Genomic DNA, 19,877 nt, shown 5'->3' on the forward strand with positions numbered 1-19,877 from the left:
ATTCACTTATTAGTTCTAACAGGTTTTGTGTGTGTGTGTGTGTGTGTAATCTTTAGGGTTTTCTGCCTATAAGATTATATTGTCTGTGAACAGAGGTAATTTTATTTCTTCCTGTCCAGTTTAGATGCCTTTTGTTGAGGGAAGTCAGGGACCCCGAATGGAGGGATCAGCTGAAGCCATGGCAGAAAAACATAAATTGTGAAGATTTCATGGACATTTATTAGTTCCCCAAATTAATACTTTTATAATTTATTACGCCTGTATTTACTGTGATCTCCGAACATAAATTGTGAAGATTTCATAGACACTTATCACTTCCCCAGTCAATACCCTTGTGATTTCCTGTGCCTGTCTTTAATCTCTTAATCCCATCATCTTTGTAAGCTGAGGAGGATGTATGTCGCCTCAGGACCCTGTGATGATTGCGTTAACTGCACAAATTGTTTGTAGAGCATGTCTGTTTGAACAATATGAAATCTGGGCACCTTGAAAAAGCAGGATAACAGCAATGTTCAGGGAACAAGAGAGATAACCTTAAACTCTGACCACCAGTGAGCTGGGCAGAACAGAGCCATATTTCTCTTCTTTCAAAAGCAAATGGGAGAAACATTGCTGAATTCTTTTTCTCAGCAAGGAACATCCCTGAGATAGAGAATGCATCCCTGAGGGTAGGCCTCTGAAATGGCTGCTTTGGGGGCGGCTGTCTTTTACAGTCACAGCTGTGGGATGAAATAAGCCCCAGTCTCCCGTAGAGTTCCCAGGCTTATTAGGATGAGGAAATTCTCACCTAATAAATTTTGGTCAGACCGGTTGTCTGCTTCAAACCCTGTCTCCTGATAAGATGTTATCAATGACAATGCGTGCCCGAAACTTCATTAGCAATTTTAATTTCGCCCCAGTCCTGTGATCTTGCCCTGCCTCCATTTGCCTTGTGATATCTTATTACCTTGTGAAGCATGTGATCTCTGTGACCCACACCCTATTTGTACGCTCCCTCCCCTTTTGAAAATCGCTAATAAAAACGTGCTGGTTTTGCGGCTTGGGGGCATCACGGAACCTGTGGACATGTCTCCCCCAGACACCCAGCTTTAAAATTTCTCTCTTTTGTACTCTGTCCCTTTATTTCTCAGACCGGCTGACACTTAAGGAAAATAGAAAAGAACCTACATGACTATCAGGGGCAGGTTCCCCCAATACCTTCTATTTCTTTTTCTTGCTCAGTTGCCCTGGGTAGAACTTCCAGCACTGTGTTGAATAGAAATAGCAAAAGTGAGCATCCTTGCCCTTTCCTGATCTTAAAGGAAAAGCTTTCAGTCTTCCACCACTGCGTGTGATCTTTCCTGTAGGTTTTTCATATATGGCCTTTATTATGTTGAGGTATATTTCTTCTAGTATTAGTTTATTGAGTTTATTTTTATTATGAAAGAGTGTTAAATTTGTCAAATGCTTTTTCTACAGCAATTGAGAATGATCATGTGGTACCTTTAACTTTTAAAAATAATTTTTGAAGGATAATATACATAAAGAAGTGCATATATAATCAGTATACAGCTTAGTAAATAACTTAATGGTAATCATCACATAATAGCTCCGCAGGTCAAGACATAGAACAGTACCCTAACCCCAGGAACTGCCTTCATGCTTTGCCCATGTTCCCATCCCTTCTTCCTTGTCAAAGGGAACCACTGTCCTGACTCTTAACACCATAAATTGGTTTTATCTGTTTTTGAACCTCCTGCAAATAAAATTGTGCAGCCTGTATTCTTTTGTGTGTTTTTCATGCATGTTGTGTTTGTAAGATTTATCCATGTTGTTTTCTGTATCACTAGTTCATTAATTTTCATTGCTGCATATAGTCCATTGAATGAAACAGCCACAGTTTATTTACAAAGGACATTTAGGGCCATTAACAAGTAATGGCTTCTATGAGCCTTCTTGTATCTACCAGGAATCTAATAGCTAGATCATAACTGGGTCCTAGAGGATGCATATATTCAACCTTGGTAGATAATGTCAAACTTTTCCTAAGTGATTTACAAATTTTCATTTCTGTTCCATATGAGTTTGCCTCCATAACTTCATTACCACTTGATATTGTCAGTCTTTTTCATTTCATTTTCCACTTTTTTTATTTTCGAGACAGAGTCTCGCTCTGTCACCCAGGCTGGAGTTCAATGGCATGATCTCAGCTCACTGCAACCTCCACCTCCCAGGTTCAAGTGATTCTTCTGCCTCAGCCTCCCGAGTAGCTGGAATTACAGGCGCCTGCCACCACGCTTAGTTAATTTTTGTATGTTTAGTAGAGACAAGGTTTCACCATGTTGGCCGTGCTGGTCTTGATCTCCTGACCTCAAGTGATCTGCCTACCTCAGCCTCCCAAAGTCCTAGGATTACAGGCATGAACCACTGCACCCGGCCACATTTCTACTTTTGTGGAGAGTATATTCAAGTCTCTTGTTATTTTTCTATCTTTTTTTAAAAATCAATTTGTAGGAGGCTGGTATATATTCAAAATATATGCTCTTTGTTAGTTGTATATGTTGTAAATACCTTTTCATTTTCTTAAAGCTTTTTAAAAGAAATTACAATTCTTAATTCTAGTGAAATCCAGTACTTTTTTGTTTGTGTTTTAAGAAATATATTTTATATCCTGTTTAAGAAATCTTTCTCTGTCCCAAGGTTATGAAGATATTCTTCTGCGTTATCTTTTAGAACCTTTTCTTTGGTTTAACCTTGTATATTCAGATCTGCAACCTCTCTGACATTTAAAACAACATTGTTTAATTTGACACTAATTAAAATATTACACCTACCAAAAAAAAGTTGCAAGAATAGTACAAAGATTTCCAGGTTTTTTTCACCCAGAGTCTGCAACTGTTTATTTATGTATTTTACAAGCTTCTACATGGAGCACTGATCCAAACATTAATATTTCACATTATTGCTACATAAATAAATGTTGATATATCAACAGTGATATGCTGGAGCTATCTTAACTTGTGTACAAAAGTTGGTTGTTAAAATTCAGGAATTTGCAGGTCAATTTTAAATCATTGGTAGTTTGAAGTGGGCTGTGGCAGGGAGGTATTTACTCCATGAATGTTAATACATGCTGTAAGTTATTTCTATTCTTTTTAAAAATACATCAAATGTTACATTATAAAAAAAATAAGTGTATAACTAAAACTAAGAGGGTATTTGAGGTCAGAAGATAAGACTAGAATGTAGAAAGTGAGTAGTAACAAAACTAGAAGTAATTTATTGAAGGAAGAAGCTGACAGTATTCTCTACACAAGGAATGAAAGGAATGTCTGGTTTCTAAATGCCAGCATTTGAGTTGCAGGGTAAAAGTTTTGAATTTGCAAGCTTAAATAAAACCAATTACTTTGCGTGTGATAGATATGGCCATACAATAAACCAATTTATAAATGAAACTTTAGTGTGTTCTAGTTTTAAAAATACTAAAATTAAAGATAATACCTTAGGCAAATTGACCAATGGGTTGAAAATTTTAAAAAGGTAATACCTTAAGTGGAATGGTAATATTGAAATATAGCATGTGGCTCTATACCCAGTTGCTAATAGCACTAGTATTGGAATGAACTTGAAGATTCAGAAGAAAATCTGTATTTCTATTTGTAAAATTACCAGTCCATCTCTTGAAACCAAACTGTGGTTGTATCTTCATTGTTACATTCTAAAATTTAAATAATAATGGCGGCCTGCAGTTTTAGCTAAACCTAGTACATAGAATATTGCAAACAGAATAAAATGACAAAATTTAAATGGCTCAGTGGTTTTTATTTTTTTTAATTTATTAAGAAAATTGAGTTACCTACAAAATCTTGTTAATCCCAAATTAGCTTCCTGGAAATGTTTCTTACACTAACTCTTGTGATATGCAAGTGGGATAAATAATACATTTATTCTTTCTCATAATTCTTTGTATATTCCACAGAGCAACATTATTTGACAAGATTTAAAGTGCTTAATGGTTTTATTGGACTTTAGTATAGCAATACAGGTTATGCCAGAAGTTAGATTTGCATTAGTTTATATATAAACATTATGTTTAAAGAATATGCATTTTCATAAGATAATTAAATACTATAAAATGGCTCATTTTACATTATTGTGGTATTAATTATGAAATCTTCAAGTAGATACCAATACTGAATAATTTTTAAAACCTTATAGTAGTTGTTATATAGCTACATGAAAAATTATTTTCAATCTAAATCAACTTGTGAGATTCAGCAGTCAAGATTTTAAATAAGTAACATGAATTTAATCTCTTATGAAAGTTAACCCTCTTGACACTACTGAATTGCAGAATGCTGTAAACATTCCAAAATGTTTATTTTATTTTTCAATATAGGTTCAGTGTATTTATGATTGTACTCAATTTGCTTATCTTGAAATGTAATTTGCTGATGTTTTATTGGTTAACATTGTATATGATAGACTAATATTGCTTACATCATCTTTTACTTTTCTTTTTGTATGTGATATTGTGTGTACAGTTAAAGATTTGTAAATATATGTTTTTTCATTGAAATTATTGATTTATTATAAATAGGTATCACTTAGAAAAGAGTAATACAATCAAAATAAGTAAGTAATATAAGAGCTTGAAACTTCAAACTTGAAGGTTCTTACCCTAATCCTGAGCAAATTTTTTTACCATTGTGTTTTGTCTGAGGAATCAGTGAAAAATCATAATTATTCTTGTGTAGTTCCTAGAGACAGATAGGGTGATGAGGGGGATTGAGTCTTCATAATTACCTTGTCTGCCCATAGAAAAAAATTAGTGACAGTTGCCTCACTCAATCACTGTACCTTAGTGCCTATCCCAGTGTTTAGATTAAGTAGTGGTGGTTAAATTAAATAAAATATTATATAGAGATGAAAGGGGTGGAGAGACAGACATAGAATTTAAATACAGCCTGCTGATATTCGCTTTAATATATCATTATAAACTTACTGACTACTTTGACAAACAAAGTAATTTGAATTGTAAGAAATGTATTTCCTTAAATGGCTTATTGATTGGAAAAAAAAGTCAACAGTATTCTAGAATTTCCTTTGACAAGAATATCTTTAGGTTAAAGAATGAAACATCTTGAATGTACAATGTTTTATTGTATTTTAAGGATATACTTACAAATGACTATATATGTTTGTTTTTCAGAATTGGAGCGTTATTCAGTATATTAATGTCTTATTGATAATGGCAGAACATCCACCACTACTGGATACAACTCAGATCTTAAGTAGTGATATTTCTCTTTTGTCTGCCCCTATTGTAAGTGCAGATGGAACACAACAGGTAAGAAAACTGAAATGTTTATTTCTTTATGTCTAATACACATGTATTTATGCAAAATTTAAAACAGATCACAATAGTGAGTTCCTGTTAATTTGTGTTTTAAATTCCCAGTTCAAAATGTTGTTCAGTTTTATAAGATGATAAAAATAATGAGACTGTTTTTGAAGTCTGTTTTAAAATATCTTGCTAATTAATGGTCAAATTTCTTATGTGTATATTTAGTTGCCGTTCAAGTTGTTTTTGTTTTCCTTTAGACAAATAGTGTGCTAGTCCCTGAGTTTAGCCTTGTACCTTAATGATTATTATAAATCATTTCAAATCATTATGAAATCATGATTTTTGCCTACATTATATAATAATAAAACGTTGTCTTTTCCTTCCCATTCTCTTCTCCCTTCCAAAAGTAAATACACAATTCCTGAAGAGCTGATAGATTTTTTTCCCCAGCCCAGGTCTTTATTTAAAATGTTGTGGTTGCACTGATTTCACTATTCCCACAGTAATCCTAAAAAGGGATAGGAATAATAAGCTTTCACAAGTGCTTATTATGGGCCAGGCAATGTGCTTCATTCTCATAACTATCTTATATGGTAGGTATTTTAACAGTAGGTGAGGAAACAAACACTAAAAACATAATAAATGATAATGAGGAAGGGAAGGAACAGTTTAGGTGCCCATTATGTAATAAACATTGTGCTAAGAGCTTTATGATCTCATTTAATTCTTTCAACAATTCTATGAGGTAGGTACACCTGCCCTTATTTTGCAGATGAAGCAAAATGAGTTTCAGAAAGTCTTAAATAACTTGCTCAGCATCACACAAAGCTTGTGCTCCTAACTGTTACTCATACTGCCTACTTGGGAAACTTAAAAACAAGAAAGTCAGATTTTCTTACTTTATAAACTTAGTGTCTATAGTAGGCAATTATGATTTGCTTACAAGATAAAGGGCTACTATTAAAAAATTAGTAGCAATTGGCTTGGGTTCTAAATTTTTCTGTTCTGTGTAAACATGGAAAAAAGTGTTGTGTCCTGGTTTTAATTTTTGTACGTGCTCTTATCCCAGCAATTTCATTCCACAAACTTGCTTTTCATGGTCAAATTTAAGTCTGTTAAGATTTTCTACTCACAAAAATAGTAGATGTGGCAGGTATTCATTTACTTTTTGAGGTTGTCCAAGTGTCTTCAGTTATCATTTGTTGCCTCAGGCCAGTCACTAGTTTCAACTTGTTGATAATCTAATGTATAAAAGAATCTATTAAGCAGTTAATTACAGTACATTGATATAGTTGCATATTCTGTTAAGGGGAAGACAGCAGGCTGAAATAACTCCATGATGCCATCTCAAGACTTTTCTCTCCTTCCCCCAGAAGGAAATTGCAGAATTTTCTTGAAATCTTGAAGGCACCATGGCTATCATGTAACAGTAATGGTGTAGATGGCTTTAGAGAAAGGATCTGGGAATAGAAGAACCTACTAGCAAGATTTAAAGGAGCAGGTGGAGTTAGGAGGTCTAGGGACAGGTTTTTTGGTAGAGTTTAAAAACAAACAGATTTCAGGAAGTGTAGAGTAAAGCCTTGAATTCTAACTAGCAGGTTGCGTGTAGTTCGGTAGGGAGAGAGCTAAACACAAGTGGAAGAAAACACTGGACTGGCCTGATAGATTTGGATTTGATTTTGGTTGCCGAAGACAAGTTATTTAACTTCTGTGAGTATGTTTGCTTCTCTAGAAAATGGAGGTAATAATATCTTAAAAGTAGTTATAGCTATGTGGGTGAAATGAGCCTGAAGGAACTCAGTAAATGTTTGCCGAATCCTAAGTAAAGCACTCAATAAATGTTTAAAAGACTGAAGAAACTTTAGATATCCCAGTCAGGATTTCAATAAATAGAGATAGTTATAATAAGCAGTGGGTCAGAAAACGTGGAGATAGTTATGAAGGATGCATATGAAGTATAAAGAGTGAACCAATAGCTATGATAGAATGTGAGGGACTATATACAAAGCAGATGATAATTAGAGGTGGGAGCACAATAAACTTGACAGCAGACATTTCTTTGTCTTAACACAAGAACTTATTGATATGCCAAGTTATAGCTTACCTATGGAGATATGACACAACTTGGTTGATGCCTGTTTAACCACAGACTAAAAAACTGTTCCTGACAGATGGAAGTGTCATGCACAAGCATGATGTTAAAAATTCAAGACGACATATTTTGTCCCTTGTCTTGACTTTTCTTCAGAATATTATGCTATATGAAATGATTTCTCTTCTACTCTTGGGATCAAATTAATTTTTTGTAGTTGGCTATTAAGATTATCTGTCTCCTCATTCATATTTTCTGGTTTAATACAGTAAACATTTCCTACTGTATCATATTACATGCAGTGGGTCTTTTGGCTTGTGAATCATAATAGAGGGAATTGCTCCTGATGTCACTGCTAGTGTTGCCTTTAGGGAGGCTGTAATAGTCATTTATTATTCATTTTGACAAGCAGCTTATGAACCTTTTTTTGTGGTTATGGAATCTGCCTCCCTTTTTCATTATTAAAATAGACTTTATTTTTAGAGCAGTTTTAGGCTTATAAGAAAAATTGAGCAGACAGTACAAAGTTCTCACATACCACCTCTTCTCCAGTTTCTTCATTTATTAACATCTTATATTAGTGTGATATATTTGTTACAATTAATGAACCAGTATTGATGCGTTATTATTAAGTAAGGTCCATAGGGTTCACTCTTAGTGTTGTACAGCAGTTCTTCAGGTCTTAACAGATGGGTAATGTCATATATCATTACAGTATCATACAGAATAATTTCACCGCCCTAAAAATCCCGTGCTTCACCTTTTCATTCTTCCTTTACTCCCCCCAAATCCTTGGCAACCACTGATCTTTTTACTATCTCTCTATAATTTTGTATTTTTAAGAATGCAATACAGTATGTAGCCCTTTCAGACTGGCTTCTCCCACTTAGCAGTATGGTGTAGGTAATTTCTTTCCACGGCTTAATAGCTCATTTCTTTTTCATTATTGAATAATACTTCATTGTATAGATGGACCAGTTTGTTTATTCATTCATCTGTTGAAGGACATCTTGGTCACTTCCAGCTTTAGGCTGTTATAAATAAAGCTGCTTTAAACATTCATGTGCAGATTTTTGAGTGTACATAAGTTTTAATTCACGTGGATAAATACCTAGGAACATGATTGCTGGATTGTGCGATAGGACTGTGTTTAGTTTTGTGAGAAACTACCAAACCGTCTTCTAAGGTGGCTGTACCATTGTACATTCTTTGTCACATGATTGACTTGAGATATCTTTTCCTGATAGCAGAAGGAAAGCCTGCATGAATGTGTGTGCCCTGTTAGAACCTCCAAACCAGTTTTATAGAACATAAGCTTCAAGCACAAGTGGAATGCTCAGTTCTATTCTCTAGTGCCACCATCTAAAGAAGATTTCAGATGTTTTCGTTTCTTGTGTGGTTTAGCAGTTTACTAATTTGTCTTCTCTTAATTTCTACTTACTTACCTTCCAAAAGGATTGAATGCATTTAAAGTTTCAGTTAAGACCTTTAAAAACTTAGCCTGCCTATTATACAGTCTTTATTAGTACCTTCTTGATTGCATTAATCTTTTAAAATTATAATTTTTATAACTTCCCGTCTCATTTGTACCCATGGGATTTTAATTTACGGAAGTAACTTAAGAGATGGCACAGAGAGGCTAATGCCATTGAAAGAAGATTTTTATTACTTAAATTTCCCAAAGAAGGGGACGTATCATGTCATACAGGTAGGGCCAAAGGAGAAGCAGCATGTTCTGGTCAGGAGGCAGAAGAAGGCATGAGGAGAAAGCCTGGACCAAACCTTTTGTTGGAGTTTTCACAGGAAAGGCAAGGTGAAATAAATAGTGTTGGATTGGCTAGTTTTAATAATTCTGACCGTCTTTGGGCTGTAAGGGTGATCCCTGGTAGCCTGGTACCTGGCCTGGGATGGCTTAGGGTAGGGTAAATATTGGCTTGGTGTGTAAAAGTTAGATAAGGTGGTTGGCACTATAGACTTGGGATTGGATGGTTTGCATATATAAGAAGTATGCCTCTGGCCAAGCCTTTTGTTATCTATAAGAATTGGCTATCCCTACAAGGGGCCATCTCTCCCCAGCAAGTGAGGCCACAGGTGCCAGAACATCAGGAATACAGAAAATAAGAAAATAGGGTTAATATAATTGGCCCTGTGATGAATGGATGCCAACGGACAAATAAAGAATCTAAGAAAACACAGAATGTGCCCTCAGCTTTTTAAAACCTGTTTTAAATCATGAAGTATAACATATATTTATAGAAAAGTACATAAAATAAGCATGAAATATAGCATATGATTATAAGGCATAAATCTTGTAACTACAAGCCACGCTAAGAGATATAATACTGCCAATACCCTAGAAATTGCTCGTATGTTTCTTCTACATCATAACACCCTCTCTCCTTCAAGGTTACCACTATCCTGACTTTTATGATAATTGCTTACTGACTTTTCTCTGTAGTTTTATCTATATATACTTCACTATACAACAATACTGTAGTTTTGCCAATTCTTGATATTTACATAAATTAAACTTGATTTAACTATTCTTTTGTGACTTGCTGGTCTTATTCAATATTGTTTTAAAGATTCCTCCTTACTGTTGTTGAAATTTGTTCTTTTTAGTTTTCAGTATCAGATTCTATTATGTATGAATATAACTCAATGTATTCATTTATCTGTTCTCTTCTTGATGACCATCTTGGGGGTTTCTAGTTTGGGATTATTATGAACAATGCTTTTTTTCTTTGATTTATCGAACTGTTAATATATATTCTGGCCACAAGTTCTTAGTCAGTCATAAGTGTAGTGAATATTCTCTCCTGTTCCCCTGTTCTGGTTGTCTTTTCACTCTCTTTGATGTCTTTTTTTTTTTTTTTTTTTTTTCGAGACAGGGTCTCGCTCTGTCACCCAGGCTGGAGTGCAGTGGCGTGATCTCGGCTCACTGCAACCTCTGCCTCCCAGGTTCAAGTGACTCTCCTGCCTCAGCCTCCCAAGTGGCTGAGATCACAGGCGTGCACCACCACACCAGGCTAATTTTTGTATTTTTAGTAGAGATGGGGTTTTGCCATGTTGGCCAAGCTGATCTCGAACTCCTGACCTCAAATGATCCACCCGCCTCGGTCCCCCAAAGTGCTGGGATTATATGCGTGAGCCACCGGCAGCTGGCATCTTTGGTATCTTTTGATGGACAGTCTTTAATTTTAATGTGGTCAGATGTACCAGTTCTTTTCTTCTAGAGTTAGTGTTGTGTTTCTTCTCTCTCTACAAAAAAATTTAAAATTTAGCTGAGTGTGGTAGTATATGCCTATAGTCCCAGCTATTCAGGAGGCTGAGGTAGGAGAATCACTTAAGCCCAGGAGGTCAAGGCTACAGCAAGTCATGATTATGCCACTGTACTCTGGCCAGGGCAACAGAGCAAGACCATGTCTCAAAAAAAATGTTTAAGGTATTTATGAACAGGAATTCCCTATACTGAGGCAATGAAAATATTTCTAAAAATATATTCTAAAAACTATACTTTTGCGTTGAACATTTTATTCCAAAATCTACTGGAGTTGATTTTTGTGAACTGTGTCAAGCATAGGTCCAATTTGACTGTTTTTCCATGTAAGTATAACTTAATTATTTCAGCACTGTTTATTGAAAAAACTTGTTTTCCTGTTGCTCCACAATGATACTTTTGTCATGTATCTATGATACATTGTTACAGATATGATCAAATATCTGTCACATATTTGTACGGTTATTTATGGATTTTTTTTTTTTTGAGACGGAGTCTTGCTCTGTCACGCAGTTTGGAGTGCAGTGGCGCGATCTCGGCTTGCTGCAAGCTCCGCCATGGGTTCATGCCATTCTCCTGCCTCAGCCTCCCAAGTAGCTGGGACTACAGGCGCCTGCCACCATGCCCAGCTAATTTTTTGTATTTTTAGTAGAGATGGGGTTTCACTGTGTTAGCCAGGATGGTCTTGATCTCCTGACCTCGTGATCTGCCTGCCTCAGCCTCCCAAAGTGTATTTATGGATTTTTAATTCTCTTTCATTGATCTGTTTTATTATCCCTGTGCCAAGAATACACCAAGTCTTGGTATCTGGTAAGCAAACCATCCCACCTTATTCTTTGAGAAAGTCTTGGTATTCTTGGGCCTTTACATTTACATATAAATTTTAGAATTAGCTTATCAATACACACACACAACACCTGCTGAGTTTGATTTAGATTGCCTTGAATCTATAGATTGATTGAGGGAAGAATTGGCATCTTTACAATATTGAATTTTTCAATTGTTGAAGTTGCTGTATTCATGCATTTATGTAGGTTTTTAATGTCACAGTGAAGTTTTATAATTTTTCCCATAAAGGTCTTGATTATCTTTTGTTAAATTTATTCCTGGGCACTTGGGTTTTTATATGCAATTATAAATGTGTGTGTGTGTGTGTGTGTGTGTGTGTGTATCATTTTCTGTTCCTGGTGAGTTTGAAATACAGTTTATTTTTGTATATTGCTTCAATATCCAGCAACCTTGCTATACTCTTACTCATTTTGAGACTTGTTCTTAGTCTCAAAGAGAGTATTTTCAGCATATTATTAAGCATGATGTTTATTATACATTTTTATGGATATTCTTTCTAAGATCTAAAAGGGTAAGCCAGGTGCAGTGGCTGACGCCAGTAATCCCAGCATTTTGGGAGGCTGAGGCAGGCAGATTGCTTGAACACAGGAGTTGGAGACCAGCCTGTGCAACATAGTAAGACTTCATATATACTAAAAATAAAATTAGCCGGGTGTGGTGGCACACACCTGTAGTACCAGCTACTCAGGAGGCTGAGATGGGAGGATCACTTGAGCCTGGGGGGTTGAGTCTGCAATAAGCTGTGATTATGCCACTGTGTTCCAGTCTGGGCAACAGAGTGAGACCCAGTCTCATATTTTCAACATTTCTAAGATAATGATATATTTTTCCTTCAAATTTTGATGTCATAATTTACATTAATTTTTTTTATTATTATTATACTTTAAGTTTTAGGGTACATGTGCACATTGTGCAGGTTAGTTACATATGTATACATGTGCCATGCTGGTGTGCTGCACCCACTAACTCGTCATCTAGCATTAGGTATATCTCCCAATACTATCCCTCCCCCCTCCCCCCACCCCACAACAGTCCCCAGAGTGTGATGTTCCCCTTCCTGTGTCCATGTGTTCTCTTTGTTCAATTCCCACCTATGAGTGAGAATATGCGGTGTTTGGTTTTTTGTTCTTGCGATAGTTTGCTGAGAATGATGATTTCCAGTTTCATCCATGTCCCCACAAAGGACATGAACTCATCATTTTTTATAGCTGCATAGTATTCCATGGTGTATATATGCCACATTTTCTTAATCCAGTCTATCATTGTTGGACATTTGGGTTGGTTCCAAGTCTTTGCTATTGTGGATAATGCCGCAATAAACATACGTGTGCATGTGTCTTTATAGCAGCATGATTTATAGTCCTTTGGGTATATACCCAGTAATGGGATGGCTGGGTCAAATGGTATTTCTAGTTCTAGATCCCTGAGGAATCGCCACACTGACTTCCACAATGGTTGAACTAGTTTACAGTCCCACCAACAGTGTAAAAGTGTTCCTATTTCTCCACATCCTCTCCAGCAGCTGTTGTTTCCTGACTTTTTAATGATTGCCATTCTAACTGGTGTGAGATGGTATCTCATTGTGGTTTTGATTTGCATTTCTTTGATGGCCAGTGATGGTGAGCATTTTTTCATGTGTTTTTTGGCTGCATAAATGTCTTCTTTTGAGAAGTGTCTGTTCATGTCCTTCACCCACTTTTTGATGGGGTGGTTTGTTTTTTTCTTGTAAATTTGTTTGAGTTCATTGTAGATTCTGGATATTAGCCCTTTGTCAGATGAGTAGGTTGTGAAAATTTTCTCCCATTTTGTAGGTTGCCTGTTCACTCTGATGGTAGTTTCTTTTGCTGTGCAGAAGCTCTTTAGTTTAATTAGATCCCATTTGTCAATTTTGGCTTTTGTTGCCATTGCTTTTGGTGTTTTAGACATGAAGTCCTTGCCCATGCCTATGTCCTGAATGGTAATGCCTGGGTTTTCTTCTAGGGTTTTTATGGTTTTAGGTCTAACGTTTAAGTCTTTGATCCATCTTGAATTGATTTTGGTATAAAGTGTAAGGCAGGGATCCAGTTGCAGCTTTCTACATATGGCTAGCCAGTTTTCCCAGCACCATTTATTAAATAGGGAATCCTTTCCCCATTGCTTGTTTTTGTCAGATTTGTCAAAGATCAGATAGTTGTAGATATGCAGCGTTATTTCTGAGGGCTCTGTTCTGTTCCATTGATCTATATCTCTGTTTTGGTACCAGTACCATGCTGTTTTGGTTACTGTATCCTTGTAGTATAGTTTGAAGTCAGGTAGCGTGATGCCTCCAGCTTTGTTCTTTTGGCTTAGGATTGACTTGGCAATGTGGACTCTTTTTTGGTTCCATATGAACTTTAAAATAGTTTTTTCCAATTCTGTGAAGAAAGTCATTGGTAGCTTGATGGGGATGGCATTGAATCTGTAAATTACCTTGGGCAGTATGGCCATTTTCACGATACTGATTCTTCCTACCCATGAGCATGGAATGTTCTTCCATTTGTTTGTATCCTCTTTTATTTCCTTGAGCAATGGTTTGTAGTTCTCCTTGAAGAGGTCCTTCACATCCCTTGTAAGTTGGATTCCTAGGTATTTTATTCTCTTTGAAGCAATTGTGAATGGGATTTCACTCATGATTTGGCTCTCTGTTTGTCTTTGTTGGTGTATAAGGATGCTTGTGATTTTTGTACATTGATTTTGTATCCTGAGACTTTGCTGAAGTTGCTTATCAGCTTAAGGAGATTTTGGGCTGAGACGATGGGGTTTTCTCGATATACAATCATGTCATCTGCAAACAGGGACAATTTGACTTCCTCTTTTCCTGATTGAATACCCTTTATTTCCTTCTCCTGCCTAATTGCCCTGGCCAGAACTTCCAACACTATGTTGAATAGGAGTGGTGAGAGAGGGCATCCCTGTCTTGTGCCAGCTTTCAAAGGGAATGCTTCCAGTTTTTGCCCATTCAGTATGATATTGGCTGTGGGTTTGTCATAGATAGCTCTTATTATTTTGAAATACGTCCCATCAATACCTAATTTATTGAGAGTTTTTAGCATGAAGGGTTGTTGAATTTTGTCAAAGGCCTTTTCTGCATCTATTGAGATAATCATGTGGTTTTTGTCTTTGGTTCTGTTTATATGCTGGATTACATTTATTGATTTGCATATATTGAACCAGCCTTTCATCCCAGGGATGAAGCCCACTTGATCATGGTGGATAAGTTTTTTGATGTGCTGCTGGATTCGGTTTGCCAGTATTTTATTGAGGATTTTTGCATCAATGTTCATCAAGGATATTGGTCTAAAATTCTCTTTTTTGGTTGTGTCTCTGCCCGGTTTTGGTATCAGGATGATGCTGGCCTCAAAAAATGAGTTAGGGAGGGTTCCCTCTTTTTCTGTTGATTGGAATAGTTTCAGAAGGAATGGTACCAGTTCCTCCTCCTACCTCTGGTAGAATTCATCTGTGAATCCATCTGGTCCTGGACTCTTTTTGGTTGGTAAGCTATTGATTATTGCCACAATTTCAGCTCCTGTTATTGGTATATTCAGAGATTCAACTTCTTCCTGGTTTAGTCTTGGGAGAGTGTATGTGTCGAGGAATTTATCCATTTCTTCTAGATTTTCTAGTTTATTTGCGTAGAGGTGTTTGTAGTATTCTCTGATGGTAGTTTGTATTTCTGTGGGATCTGTGGTGATATCCCCTTTATCATTTTTTATTGCATGTATTTGATTCTTCTCTCTCTTTTTCTTTATTAGTCTTGCTAGTGGTCTATCAATTTTGTTGATCCTTTCAAAAAACCAGCTCCTGGATTCATTAATTTTTTTGAAGGGTTTTTTGTGTCTCTATTTCCTTCAGTTCTGCTCTGATTTTAGTTATTTCTTGCCTTCTGCTAGCTTTTGAATGCGTTTGCTCTTGCTTTTCTAGTTCTTTTAATTGTGATGTTAGGGTGTCAATTTTGGATCTTTCCTGCTTTCTCTTGTGGGCATTTAGTGCTATAAATTTCCCTCTACACACTGCTTTGAATGCGTCCCAGAGATTCTGGTATGTTGTGTCTTTGTTCTCGTTGGTTTCGAAGAACATCTTTATTTCTGCCTTCATTTCGTTATGTACCCAGTAGTCATTCAGGAGCAGGTTGTTCAGTTTCCGTGTAGTTGAGTGGTTTTGAGTGAAATTCTTAATCCTGAGTTCTAGTTTGATTGCACTGTGGTCTGAGAGATAGTTTGTTATAATTTCTGTTCTTTTACATTTGCTGAGGAGAGCTTTACTTCCAACTATGTGGTCAATTTTGGAATAGGTGTGGTGTGGTGCTGAAAAAAATGTATATTCTGTTGATTTGGGGTGGAGAGTTCTGTAGATGTCTATTAGGTCTCCTTGGTGCAGAGCTGAGTTCAATTCCTGGGTATCCTTGTTAACTTTCTGTCTCGTTGATCTGTCTAATGTTGACAGTGGGGTGTTAAAGTCTCCCATTATTAATGTGTGGGAGTCTAAGTCTCTTTGTAGGTCACTCAGGACTTGCTTTATGAATCTGGGTGCTCCTGTATTGGGTGCATATATATTTAGGATAGTTAGCTCTTCTTGTTGAATTGATCCCTTTACCATTATGTAATGGCCTTCTTTGTCTCTTTTGATCTTTGTTGGTTTAAAGTCTGTTTTATCAGAGACTAGGATTGCAACCCCTGCCTTTTTTTGTTTTCCATTTGCTTGGTAGATCTTCCTCCATCCTTTTATTTTGAGCCTATGTGTGTCTCTGCACGTGAGATGGGTTTCCTGAATACAGCACACTGATGGGTCCTGACTTTTTATCCAGTTTGCCAGTCTATGTCTTTTAGTTGGAGCATTTAGTCCATTTACATTTAAAGTTAATATTGTTATGTGTGAATTTGATCCTGTCATTATGATGTTAGCTGGTTATTTTGCTTATTAGTTCATGCAGTTTATTCCTAGTCTCGATGGTGTTTACATTTTGGCATGATTTTGCAGCGGCTGGTATCGGTTGTTCCTTTCCATGTTTAGCGCTTCCTTCAGGAGCTCTTTTAGGGCAGGCCTGGTGGTGACAAAATGTCTCAGCATTTGCTTGTCTGTAAAGTATTTTATTTCTCCTTCACTTATGAAGCTTAGTTTGGCTGGATATGAAATTCTGGGTTGAAAATTCTTTTCTTTAAGAATGTTGAATATTGGCCCCTACTCTCTTCTGGCTTGTAGAGTTTCTGCCGAGAGATCCGCTGTTAGTCTGATGGGCTTCCCTTTGTAGGTAACCCGACCTTTCTCTCTGGCTGCCCTTAACATTTTTTCCTTCATTTCAACTTTGGTAAATCTGACAATTATGTGTCTTGGAGTTGCTCTTCTCGAGGAGTATCTTTGTGGCGTTCTCTGTATTTCCTGAATCTGAATGTTGGCCTGCCTTGCTAGATTGGGGAAGTTCTCCTGGATAATATCCTCCAACTTGGTTCCATTCTCCCCGTCACTTTCAGGTACACCAATCAGATGTAGATTTGGTCTTTTCACATAGTCCCATATTTCTTGGAGGTTTTGCTCGTTTCTTTTTATTCTTTTTTCTCTAAACTTCCCTTCTCGCTTCATTTCATTCACTTCATCTTCCATCGCTGATACCCTTTCTTCCAGTTGATCACATCGGTTCCTGAGGCTTCTGCATTCTTCATGTAGTTCTCGAGCCTTGGTTTTCAGCTCCATCAGCTCCTTTAAGCACTTCTCTGTATTGGTTATTCTAGTTATACATTCTTCTAAACTTTTTTCAACGTTTTCAGCTTCTTTGCCTTTGGTTTGAATTTCCTTCCGTAGCTCGGAGTAATTTGATCGTCTGAAGCCTTCTTCTCTCAGCTCGTCAAAGTCATTCTCCGTCCAGCTTTGTTCCATTGCTGGTGAGGAACTGCGTTCCTTTGGAGGAGGAGAAGTGCTCTGCCTTTTAGAGTTTCCAGTTTTTCTGCTCTGTTTTTTCCCCATCTTTGTGGTTTTATCTACTTTTGGTCTTTGATGATGGTGATGTACAGATGGGTTTTTGGTGTGGATGTCCTTTCTGTTTGTTAGTTTTCCTTCTAACAGACAGGACCCTCAGCTGCAGGTCTGTTGGAGTACCCGGCCATGTGAGGTGTCAGTCTGCCCCTGCTGGGGGTGCCTCCCAGTTAGGCTGCTTGGGGGTCAGGGGTCAGGGACCCACTTGAGGAGGCAGTCTGCCCGTTCTCAGATCTCCAGCTGCGTGCTGGGAGAACCACTGCTCTCTTCAAAGCTGTCAGACAGGGACATTTAAGTCTGCAGAGGTTACTGCTGTCTTTTTGTTTGTCTGTGCCCTGCCCGCAGAGGTGGAGCCTACAGAGGCAGGCAGGCGTCCTTGAGCTGTGGTGGGCTCCACCCAGTTCGAGCTTCCCGGCTGCTTTGTTTACCTAAGCAAACCTGGGCAATGGCAGGCGCCCCTCCCCCAGCCTCGCTACTGCCTTGCAGTTTGATCTCAGACTCCTGTGCTAGCAATCAGCAAGACTCTGTGGGCGCAGGACCTTCTGAGCCAGGTGCGGGATATAATCTCGTTGTGCACCGTTTTTTAAGCCCGTCGGAAAAGTGCAGTATTCAGGTGGGAGTGACCCGATTTTCCAGGTGCCGTCTGTCACCCCTTTCTTTGACTCAGAAAGGGAACTCCCTGACCCCTTGCGCTTCCCTAGTGAGGCAATGCCTTGCCCTGCTTCGGCTCGCGCAGGCACTGACCTGCGCCCACTGTCTGGCACTCCCTAGTGAGATGAACCCCGTACCTCAGATGGAAATGCAGAAATCACCTGTCTTCTGCGTCGCTCTTGCTGGGAGCTGTAGACCGGAGCTGTTCCTATTCGGCCATCTTGGCTCCTCCCCTACATTAATTTTTAAATGTTTAACTGACAGTATATTTCTGGCTAAACCTAATTTCATTGTGATACATTGTTCTTTTAATGTATTGCTGGATTGGGGTATGCTAATATTTTTTCTTGGATTTTATTTTTAGTCTGTGTTCATGAGTGAGACTGTCCTATAATGGGCGTTTCCCTAATATCCTGAGTTGGTATCAAAGATGTGCTGAACTAAACTGTGGAGTTTACCCTTTTGTTTCTTACTCTTTGGTTAAATTTGTATTTGTTTAAAATTGTTTCTTCCTCATTTGGTATAACTTGTTCAGTGAAATCTTCTGAACCTAAATTTCTTTGACTGAAGTATAGAAATGAAGCAAATCAGATGCATACTATGAATACTAAATCTTAAGTTTGGAAGTACATTTTTATAATACTGAGGTAATCTGTGTATATTTGTTATGTAAGTGGTATTAAAATGGTTAAGAAAAGTTGAGTTTTTAAATACATTTAATAAGAACTATTTAAGCACTTATGATCAGGCATTTGAGGCATTTAAAATAAAATTTATTGATGTTATTAATGCAGATTAAAATGTTTAAGGAGAGTGAAGCTAGGGAAGGAAAATATTGTAATATCAGATAAAAAAACCTGAATTAAGGTCATATTAATGATACACGATTTGAGAAATATTAAGGAGGTAAAATTGGTGAACAAGTCATAGAACAAAACTAAGAGGGGATAAAAATTTCCCCAGGATTTTCTTTGAAAATGTAAGTGGATAGCAAGACCATTTACTAAGTAGTTAAGTCTTATCAGTCAGAATAGGCAAGATTATTTTATGGTAACAAACAGCTTCTTAATCTCTGTAGTTTACCAAAAGGTTTATTGCTCATACTGCACGTCCTTCACAGGTTTGCTGTGGCTGTGCGCCAGATAGTCTTCACCTGAGACCCAGCCCCTATATAGAATGTTGCTGGTATCCTGGTGAACTACTTGCTGATCTCCATTCCATTTTATGGACCAACACAAGGCACATGGCCAAACTTGCCATCAGTGTTGGGGGGTTATAATAGCAGCTACTGTTTGAGCCCTTACCATGTGTTCAGACACTGAGGCAAGTCATGCATTATTTCATTTAATCTTCATAACAGTTCCTAGAAGTAGCCTTAATATTTCCATTTTATAGAAACTAAGAATCAGAAAGGTGTTAACTTGTTACCTAGGTTAAGTAACATAGCTTCTGAAAGGCAAAAACCAGGATTCAAAGCTAAGTCTTTAAAATTCCTAATCATTTATCATGGTCTTAATCACTATAAAAATAGTAAATTAATGGATTAAATTTCAGGAAAAAGATCTGATTCAAACCAGAGATGTAGAAATTATCAGAATAGTCAGGGTAGTGAAGCCATAGGAATTAATGAGTTTATTCATACTGAGAGAATTTCGATTTGATATGGGAAAAAAATGTTAGTAATTTCTGATATA

At 37.1% G+C, this 19,877-nt stretch overlaps 1 protein-coding gene across 2 annotated transcripts in view; it reads left to right on the plus strand.

Annotated features, from left to right (window-relative positions):
* Positions 1-19,877, plus strand: part of FNDC3A (fibronectin type III domain containing 3A) — a 229,773-nt gene that overhangs the window by 25,492 nt on the left and 184,404 nt on the right. For both annotated transcript variants that reach the window (XM_019039750.4, XM_055359836.2), the window contains exon 2: positions 5,192-5,329. In XM_019039750.4, the coding sequence (XP_018895295.1) occupies positions 5,231-5,329 (99 nt within the window). In that variant the 5' untranslated portion in view covers positions 5,192-5,230. The remainder of the gene's footprint in view (positions 1-5,191; positions 5,330-19,877) is intronic.

This window comes from Gorilla gorilla, chromosome 14 (assembly GCF_029281585.2).
Source record: "Gorilla gorilla gorilla isolate KB3781 chromosome 14, NHGRI_mGorGor1-v2.1_pri, whole genome shotgun sequence".
Classification (NCBI taxonomy): domain Eukaryota; kingdom Metazoa; phylum Chordata; class Mammalia; order Primates; family Hominidae; genus Gorilla; species Gorilla gorilla.